Source organism: Hyalella azteca, unplaced genomic scaffold (assembly GCF_000764305.2).
Source record: "Hyalella azteca isolate HAZT.00-mixed unplaced genomic scaffold, Hazt_2.0.2 contig12079, whole genome shotgun sequence".
Lineage (NCBI taxonomy): Eukaryota > Metazoa > Arthropoda > Malacostraca > Amphipoda > Hyalellidae > Hyalella > Hyalella azteca.
In genome coordinates this window covers 75,188-85,687 of record NW_025942047.1, presented here as the reverse complement: position 1 = coordinate 85,687, position 10,500 = coordinate 75,188, and the positions used below count along the sequence as shown (strand labels likewise).

General features: G+C 38.1%; 1 protein-coding gene across 2 annotated transcripts in view; it reads left to right on the top strand.

Moving 5' to 3' along the window:
- Positions 1 to 782: 782 nt before the first annotated feature.
- LOC108664368 (moesin/ezrin/radixin homolog 1) overlaps positions 783 to 10,500 on the top strand; it is a 40,132-nt gene continuing 30,414 nt past the window's right edge. The window contains exon 1 of one of the 2 annotated variants that reach the window (XM_018150947.2): positions 783 to 991. Coding sequence is in view for 1 of the 2 variants with exons in the window: in XM_018150946.2 (XP_018006435.1) it covers positions 5,954 to 5,976 (23 nt within the window). In the remaining variant the exon portion in view is untranslated. Of the gene's footprint in view, positions 992 to 5,938; positions 5,977 to 10,500 lie in introns of those variants that run through there. The other variant, XM_018150946.2, reaches the window with a different exon arrangement.

Here is a 10,500-nt window from a genome sequence, read left to right as displayed (position 1 = left end):
CCAGGGCCCACGGCTATAAACTAAAAAAACCGTTGTAACACATCCATGCGACATGTGGAACAGCCTCCCTGATAGCGTCGTTGACGCTCCGAGTATGAACGCCTTGAAGAACAGATTTCACTAGACGAAGCTATGCAGGAGCATATGCAGTCTTAAAATGCCTAGCAAATTACGGCCCAAGGCAATAAGACCAGCAGCTATCTCAAATTCTCAATCAATCGTAAGTTATGGAAAGATCGGGTTGCAAAGGCCGGATCCCTTGTGAATCAAGTCACGAAAAATTCAAGAATCGGCAACATGCCATGGGCCTATTTCTTCAGTGCCGACACTTCTATTCTATTACAAAACAGTTTATTGCTATATCTGTCCTTTTTAAATGAAGGTGGAGATACACATAGCATCACTCGCAAGGATTCATTCGTCAAGAGCGAGGACATTATGTTCGAATCTTTTAGCCCAGAATATTGGTGATCTATTCGAACGGTTTACCAACCACTCGTTATATGTATATCGTGGATTAAATGTCATTCTTCATATTCTTCAGTAATGCCAACGTAAAATTATATATGACAGAAATAAGCTGAAGTAAGCTGATATCGATGTAAAATATGGATCAAGGATAGGTAGGCTACGTACTCAGGACACTCTATCGTACGAAAATTTCCGGAATAAATTTCGGCGGCACCAGAAGTTTTCGGCAGTTTTCTACAACATGAAGAAAACCATTATTTCTGTGAAATATGATTCTGATGTTCCGGTAGCATCAAGACCACACTAATAAAGAAAACTTTGAAATTACCTGTATCATACGTTTACAGCTCAGCTAATCTATTTCTTCATTTTTTTATATAGTGAGATACCACATGCGAGGTGTTTACTTTCTATGTGCGCAATGAGCTGCGCTTTTGAAATTTCGCCACTCCTCCTATCAGTGAAGCGGCCATATTGAGGGAGAGTGTATGTGTGACGATTTCTGACGTTTTTTTTATAGGTGAGTGCCATGATTATTTTCTTCATAATGATCAATCTTTTCTGGCCTTTTCATGAATCGTCTAAAACATTTTGGCTTCGAGGATATTAGCGTAACTTCTCACAGTCTTATTAATATTTGCCGCCGAATTGAAACTTGCCTGTTGATTGTCAACTTAGACAGTTCATGCTGTCAGTCGCCAGAGCGGTACGATTAACGTACGCAATCTAATATTAGTGAAGTGTTGCTCTTAAATTATTGACACAAGAGTTCATCTAAGAAGGAAGGAAATATTTTGTCAAGTACGTTGGCGATGAAAATATTTCCTATAATCTGATGTACAGATGTAGTTTTATGAAGGCAGGAGTAATCTCGAGTAGGCTAGGTAGGTACCTAGTTTGTCGGCAAAATCTCAGCCTGCCTGCCACTGCCCGATGCTGTACCTAGGCTTATCAATTTGCAATGCATTGAGCTCTGCCGGTCTAAGCACCATTTTATTCATCGGTAAACAGCTAGGATAATTTTGTCTTTAGCAAATAATAGGTACTGTTTTGTACATACCAGGATGTTGACAGATTTAACAGTTTGAACTACCGGTAGGTACATTGGGGCTGGACTCAGGAGTCAGGACCTGGGGCTGAACCTCTACTTTTAACTTTTAAGATTGTAGGTAGGTACCTAACAGGCTAACAAAGCTATGTTTTGAGCTTCTCATTTTTGGTGTTGAGAAAAAGTTCATGATCATTAATTTTCATGAAGATGATTTGTGAAAAATTCATGAATCATGGTCATGATTTAAATTAGGAGGTACCTAGCTAAATGATGTGTAAATCTCAAAATTATCTAATTTTGACTCATCCCAATATTTAATTAATGGGATGTTACTACTTTTTGTTTTTGGTTATTTTATAGCCTACAGTAAGCTATTCAAACCTGACTTATGTTAATAATGATGTTATTAAAACTAGTTCTGTGATAGATTTTGGATCAAATTTCAAATTTTATTATCTACAAGACTTCATGTTGCTGGACTCATTTTGTTAAATTGTGGATCTTTTCTTACTAATTAAGCTTTGTCTTATTTTACAATTTGATCTGAGTTACAAGGAGAACAGTCTATTTTATTTTTCACTTCTATGTTCACCTTTTTATTTATATATTATATCTCCCTAATTCCACACTTTAATCTTTCAATCCACCATATATAATACAATTTTATCATTCAAAGTATAGTAGAGGATGGAAATATAATTTCCCACCTCAGTGTGGATTGTGGAATTCTTGGAGTGGTCATTTACTGCTTCTCATATTTAATATCCATCCATCGTAGTAAATTAATCAGTTTCAAATTCAGCTCTAAATAAAAGAAAAATCTTATAAATCCAATATGATATATATGTGCACTTGTTCATATATTACCTCTCCTGCATTCTTCCCTCTCCCACATGCCATAAAATAGCTGCTTTTATTTGTCTATCCTCTTTCTCATGAGCTTATGGGCCAGAAGCCTGAACCCCTACAAGTGGGCTTCCTGCCCTGCTCTCTCTTAATGCCTTAGTTGCCATGCTCAATTGTGTGTTGTTGCATCTGTTCCTAGTCTGAGACGTAACAGGTCTACTCACATTGGACATTTGCCTATTGAAATAACTTGGAATTTACAATCAGTAATTGCTTTTTTTCTGTTAGGTCTACAAAAAACTATGAGTCCTGAATTTATGTATAGATCATTTTAGAAATCTTGAACTGGTTTCTAACTTCACAAATTATTTACTTAAATATATTATTTAATGATATTAATGATGTTTGGGTATTTAAGTTGAAATCCTCTATGCAAATACTTGAAAAATATAATGCTTCACAATTATAATAATGTAGCAAATTTCAAATTTTAGCATCATCAAAAATCAATCACTCCTTATGGAAAACTTGGCTATATAAATGGTGTGTTTGCCTGCAGAGTTTCTGTACAATATTGTGAAATGACAACCAGCCTTGTTTATTTTGGAAACCAAAATTGTACATGCAAGAAAATATGGATTGAGTTGGTAATTCATGGTTAATTGCAATAATACATTACAATTACAGCAATCCCTTGATTAACGTGGTTAATAAATCCCCAAGTTTTACCGTGTTATGCAAAACCGCGCTAATCAAACTTAAGAATATATGGGAATAATTATAATGAATCCTCAAAAATAGCAAAGTTACATAATAATTTTTTTTCGACTAAAATTTATCATATTTTTTTCTAAATAATAGGGGAAATAAATAAAAGAAATGCAAGTGAATTAACATTTATTTTTTGCTGAAAAACGAATCCAATTTCAATTGCACAGTAGGATTAGATTTCTTTTTCTCCTTAGATTTAGATTTCTTCCCTTATTGTCCATAATTATGACGGTAATTTATCAAGGAAAATTATGTAGTTTGATAAAAATGAGCAGTAGATATGGCAGCAATCTTGACCAGTTGAAGGCTAACGAGTAACTAGAGCACCGGCATGGCGCACTTACCGGTGAACGTTGCCGAACTCGACCATTCGAGTTATGAATGAGACAAGGCGCGGTTAAACCAACTCTGTAGTCAGCATGAGTGCCTATGGAACGGGACCTTATTTAAAGAATTATTGCTGAAATTCATAAAGTAACAACATTTGGCGAATTTTTCCAAAAGTCGTAACAAAAGTAACAACATAAGATCTAATAAGCAAAAAGTAACACTTGTGTTACGAAGATAACACCTCTGGCTGGAGGCGGGAAAATGATGCGTTGTGAAAAAAAAGTCGCGCTAATCAAAACCGGCCCCGTGTAGATTAAGGGTAGGTCGCAAATTTTTTTTCCGCGGTATTTAAAACCACCGTGCTAATCAAGGGATTGCTGTACAAATAATCATATTTTGGATCATGGAAAATGTGTGAAAGAATGGAAGTTGTAGTTTGACATCAAAATCGTGATCTTCTTTGCAAGTTTATCATTGTTAGTATTGTTTCTGTGCTTATAAATGGTTGCATGTTCATTTTATGTGGAAGCCTGATATTAGATTTCTTGTTAGCAAATCATAGAAATGATTTATTTCCCCAAATAAGTCAAAGGAAAATAAATTCATGGGTAAAGTTATTGCACCACTCAAATGTCTTGCACAGACATTGTCATTTGAGTAAATGAGAGAAATTCACGGGTTCTACTTGTAAAACTTTATAAATGGATAATCAAAGATCACATTAAATTAAAGATAAAATTAAAATGTTATTTTAGAGTATAACCAAGTGCTCTTCCTTTCTAAATAGAATGAAAACATGAGCTAACTAGTATGAAAACATGAATTTTATTTAGATGTTTATGTTATGAAGTTTAATTAAGGATCAGACAATGTCGAGCATTGTTAACGGCTGCCATGCAGCTCTGGAAGACTTAAGGGAAGACTGCATCTGCTGCATCGTAGGCAAGCTGAAGAACTCCCGCTATGCTCTCAAGCATGCGGGTGCCAACCTGCACGTGAGATGCTCTATTGTATCTGTACTGCTATAGTATATATACCTCACTTGATAATTCATGTATGTTGTCTTTTGACAATGTAGTTAGTGGAGATATCAGCATCACTGAAATGTATCAATCAAAATATTACTCAATGAACAATCCTATTTATATATGATGGAAGTATCAGGGCTGCAATGCAGTAGTTGTGATGTAGTTATTACTTACCAGCTGCTAATTATATTTATATGAGTTGTATTATTTGCTGCTAGAGAGTGTAATGTTGGTTTAGTCATTTTCGTAGCAAAGTACAGAATTTTAGAGACCTTAACAAAGTTATTGCTCAAATAATTTATAATATATACCTAACATTCAAGAAACCATAAGAGCAAAATGTCATTATTTTGGTCATTTAGCCAAAAAATCAAATAAATGATAATGACAATGCATTGTTCCTTTTCTGAGAAGTTTCGTACGTCTTGGTCAGCAGCAAAATTTCTGTCATTCTGCTAATCTAGTCTAAATCGACTGCTTGTCTGATAAACGTTATCTGCCAACTTGTCAATTATACTAAAGTATTCTTATCAGTCTGAACAAGAGCTACAGTTCAAAGCTGATTTATATTCTGATTATTTATGCACATATTAATTATGTGGTTAGGAATCATGAGTACATTTCTGCTGGAAATTTATTCATACTGCCATCTTTATGGCTCAGATTGCTGCGTGAGAATTGAATTCACGAAAGCGCACGTTTAGCTTGCTTATTTTTTCCTCTCAAACCAGCTTTGATCTTGAGCATACTTCTTTTCTCTTACAGCACACATATAGTACCTTGATTCAGGCTGTGCTGTCTTCCGAGTAATAATCGTCAAGCTTATATATACCTCATGGTATTGTAGATATTTCGGGGTAGTTACAGGGGTAGTTCATAACGGCTATCCTTACCATATCCTAGTTCGAGCTTCTATTCTCATGATACAAGTTGTTCGTTACAGACCATTTCCCTACTGCATTCGTCTAGTGTTAGACCTCGTGGCAGCTTCATATCTACATGTACACCGGCTACCCGTCACCTTATGCATTATATTTACTCATCCCTCCTTTTTCACGACTCGTTTTTTTCACGACTTGCTGACCTCTCAAGACTGCATGTATTTCATTACCAAATCGCCTATTCCATCACAGAACTAGTGGATGCCGCATTGGGATCCTTGTCACAATCGTAACCATGATACGGCAGCTGCGTTTATTAGTATTCCAGCGAGGAAGCTCCATGTTGCACACCGAAATTACAAGAGGGTTGAGGTGGCCGGTTTAGAGCGGTGCAGGCCATGAGACTCGTGTAGTCTTGACGTGATACTTGTGTGGGGTGCTGCCTTAGGCTTACACGTATTATATATTAATATATATATATTAATCTATGATAAAACCGTAGAGCTCTACGAGAGTTCTTAGAGGATCTGAACACGTGGATTGTATCTTATCTCCGTGGGGAATTCTCCCAAGCCATGAAGAAACTGCATTTTAAGCAGTAAGTTTAAGGTATCAACATGTTATATACCCATGGTATAGGCTATAGGGGTTAGAAGAAGTCCTGATAACGAATGAAGTTAATTATCGTGTTAAGTAGGTCGTTAACTTGGCTATGGCTTATATTTTTCATTGTTTTTAAGTACGATTTTTTTGTAGAAATATTGCCTCTAAAGTCTAAAACAAAGTTATTGTATGTTTTCGATGAACGCAAGACGCTGGGACGCTAGAGTATATCGGCAATAATTTTTCTTATCCATCCATGATCTCCGTTAAATTGAATAATATTTTTGTATAACATGCTTGATTCATCTTTAATTATGTATTGCTATATTGTGTCGAGTTGTGGGGCCAACAAAATAATTGATGACATTCGAGGCTCTCTATTTGTAAGTGTGTACGGATCTAAAAAAGAATTCGGTGAAATCCAACGCTCCAAAATCTCTTTATTCTTAAATATATTTGGCATATTAATTATATTTTTTTACTTCATTGTAAGTTTTCATTGTTACCCGCAACAATGCGCACAGAAGAGCGGCAATGTTTTCATTAAGTGCTGCTTATTGTACATATTATTATAATATTTATATTTTATCGAGTTGCTGTGAGAATGCTGAAAGTTGCCATACAGTCTCAATCTCGTGTTTTTCTGCTGTGAATTGTCAAGTCACGGAACAGGTTTCTGTTGTCGGATACTGTTAGTGCGCGAGCATTCTGTTTGCTGTAGTTCCTGTAGGGTACGGACTTAGTGACGTGGTCGACAGTTGCTGAGGCAGGTGGTAGAGGCTGCTGAGTGGTCTGTAGGTGGTGAGGCAGGTGGTAGAGGCTGCTGAGTGGTCTGTAGGTGGTGAGGCAGGTGGTAGAGGCTGCTGAGTGGTCTGTAGTTGGGAGGCAGGTGGTAGAGGCTGCTGATCGTGGTCTGTAGGTGGTGAGGCAGGTGGTAGAGGCTGCTGATCGTGGTCTGTAGTTGGTGAGGCAGGTGGTAGAGGCTGCTGAGTGGTCTGTAGTTGGTGAGGCAGGTGGTAGAGGCTGCTGATCGTGGTCTGTAGTTGGTGAGGCAGGTGGTAGAGGCTGCTGAGTGGTTTGTAGTTGGTGAATGACGTGGAATGTAGTATTTTTTTAGGTCTGACAATGAGGTGTTGGATTATAATGTTAGCAGTAATTGAATACACTGTCGATAGGTATGAAGTACGTATCTTCACACCTTATACACGTAGGTATGAAGTATATATGCGTATAAGGTATGAAGATAAAACTAAATAGGTGCGCGTGTTTTTGCGGGAGTAGATCGGCAGTGGGAGTGTGGGAAGGGTCTGTAAACACTTCCAACAATGAAAACTAGCCAAATATTCACAATAAAATGCTTGAATAAAAACTATCAGTCGATCAATTCCCCATTACGGCTTTCACCTATCGCGACCGAAGTCTGAAACAAAAGATCCGCGATAGGTGAGGGATTACTGTATTGCACATTTGTTAGAACTCCTTGAAGACGAAAGCATAGATGACGTGGTGGTGCAGGTATGACTTCATTTATCGTCTCTTGTGCCACGAGTGATGAGTCATGACGGTGACGCGGTGATGTCCAAACATTGATGTGTTGCTCACGCTTGAGGAGCTGCGGTGTCGTCAAATACCGTGCCACATATGATCGATCAGAGTGCGCTTATAAAGCAAAATTTCGTACTCCGTTACAAAGCGACATTTCGTACTCCGTTGCAAAGCGACATTCCTTATTCCGTTACAAAGCGACATTTCTTATTCCGTTACAAAGCGACATTTCTTATTCCGTTACAAAGCGACATTTCTTATTCCGTTACAAAGCAACATTTCTTATTCCGTTACAAAGCAACATTTCTTATTCCGTTACAAAGCGACATTTCTTTTCCGTTACAAAGCGACATTCTTATTCCGTTACAAAGCAACATTTAAAAAGGGATTTTTAATTTTTTTAGGTTAAAAGTAATTTTTTTCAATTGTGGTCGGCATTGGCTATGACGAGACTCAAAATAGCAAAAATTTCAAAAATTTAAAAATTATCTTTCTGGTTTAAGACCGTGCTAACCATCCGCAGGAACCTAACCCAGCAAAAATTAACTTATAACACGGCGTAATATCAATTGGATGTACAATTCGTTTTTTATAGTGGTGAAATCTTGTGGTATCGCATCAAGGCTGAATAGAAGAATTGAGTCAAATTTTAATTCGTACTTTAAATCTAAAATTTCCTGCAAATTTCGAAACTGGACTCAAATTGTGTCTCGTATTATCTATTTTCGATTTATCATTCCACTTATTATATTTCCTCATAGATCATTTGCAATTTAAAAAGCTTGTGATCATGAGCTAATGACGGTATCAAAGATACACGTCAATCATGCACAATACATGTAAGAACCAAAGCGTTACTTGGTATTGAACCAAAATACATACAATATAGTACGATATATATACCTATAGATATATATATAGTACAGTACTTTGGTAGTAGTAGAATACATGAACTAAAGCGTTACTTTGTAGTGCAGAGACGTTCTCTTACGTACTCTCTGCTTCAGGCTTCTTCGGCATTTTAGAAATCGTCTTGCCAACTAGCTTTTTTTACTATATTTTATTTATTTTTCAAAGGAGTCGTGATGAAATTGAAATTCTATTGACTAATGTTCAACTATTACTCTGATGTGTGTTGTGTTATATTATTTTGAAAATACCAACATTGCGTATGAATGATATTTAGGTTTGAGCAATCCACATGGTGGGTGTGCGTGAATGTTTGGTGAGGGGAGGAGGGGGAGTGGGTCAGTCTCAAGGTCAATGAGGTCACTCGCACTCCGTCCATTCTAACTTCCATCCTACAGATTTTATACTTAATCGCGTTCGTTACCGTGTTTCATACGAAATACCAGGAACAGACAAATGAATGATGATATTTTTAAGTTATTCATTACTTGGTTAATTTTTTATATATGTAAAGAATGAGAAAAAGACCTCATTTTGAACAAGCTGAGCTTAGTGCTTCTTAAAATGCAATAAAGATGATAGCAGCTATGCATTGTTCGTCTTAAATCACTGCTAAACGGAAGCCTGTAATCAGGAGATGAGTACATCTTTGTAATGCTGTGATGTAAAGCTACTGAATAATGAGCGTCAATATTGTGGAGCTGTGCGGCGACCATGCGACATGTGGCGGAGCCTGCCTGCCACTGCCGTGTCGCGTTGCCTGCCTGCCACTGCCGTGTCGCGTTGCCTGCTTAGCTTGCCTGCCACTGCCGTGTGGCGTTGCCTGCTTAGCCTGCCTGCCACTGCCGTGTGGCGTGGCCTGCTTAGCTTGCCTGCCACTGCCGTGTGGCGTGGCCTGCTTAGCTTGCCTGCCACTGCTGTGTCGCGTGGCCTGCTTAGCCTGCCTGCCACTGCCGCGTCGCGTGGCCTGCTTAGCCTGCCTGCCACTGCCGTGTGGCATGGCCTGCTTAGCCTGCCTGCCACTGCTGTGTCGCGTGGCCTGCTTAGCCTGCCTGCTGCTGACGAGTCTTGTGTACTGTGTAGATTGTGTGTACGTTGTGTGGATTGCGTACGCTGTTTGTATGCTACGTGTACTGCATGCACGCTTCATGATAGGTCTCCTGTCTCCTCATTCTGAGGCGTTCTGTTAGGTACCGATTTACTCGCATTTTACCAAATGAAATATATGGTTTCTACGTTTCATCGCGTAGTATTTTGTTCATTATTTGCATTATAAGGTGTATATTCTTCTGGTTACTATGCGCTGACATGTTAACTGGATTGCTGTTGGATGCGTCCGAATGTACCGAATCTGCTCTGCATTTCCGAATAAGTTTGCGGTTAAAAGAATGAAGAGAGAATTATATAGCATTAGTAACGTACGTATTTGGCTTTACCATTTGTGGGCCGATGCCACTTCTTGTTGCGGTCACTGCATAAAAAATGCTTGCTTCAATACTTACTGTAGATGAATTGTCGCCGTTATGCCCTATAGCGAACTTTGCAGTTTGTTGAGGCGACGACGTGCTTGTTGATGCTTGTATGTGTCAAGGTCTGTCGCTCCTTGTAGGTCGTTCAGAATTCTTGGGTTCTCGTGGAGTCGTGGAAACCTTTTATGTGTCCTGCCACCGCATCAACTCGCCTTCTTGTTCTTCTCATTGAATACATTTATTGTCACTACAGCTTCACCGCCTGATGTTAAGGCTATATTCCATTTCTCACTGTCGATTATAACTTCATAGGTAGTCTGAATGTCCCATGAATGCTTGAATACCATTAATCTAATTCATGTGTTACATGTTACTGTTGTGCTGTCGTCTTTTGACGCTTAATTACCCTCCCCCCTTCCTCACACCCGACCGTATACGCAGCACAGGGAAATATTCCTCGTGTTTGATTGTTCAGTTGCGGATAATTAAATCTCTTTTTATATTTCTGTATTTATGGTCCGATTTGTGATTGATGTAATTTTTTTTTGCTCCTATAATGATATCGAAACCTTAGCACTATCTAATTTTTATCGATA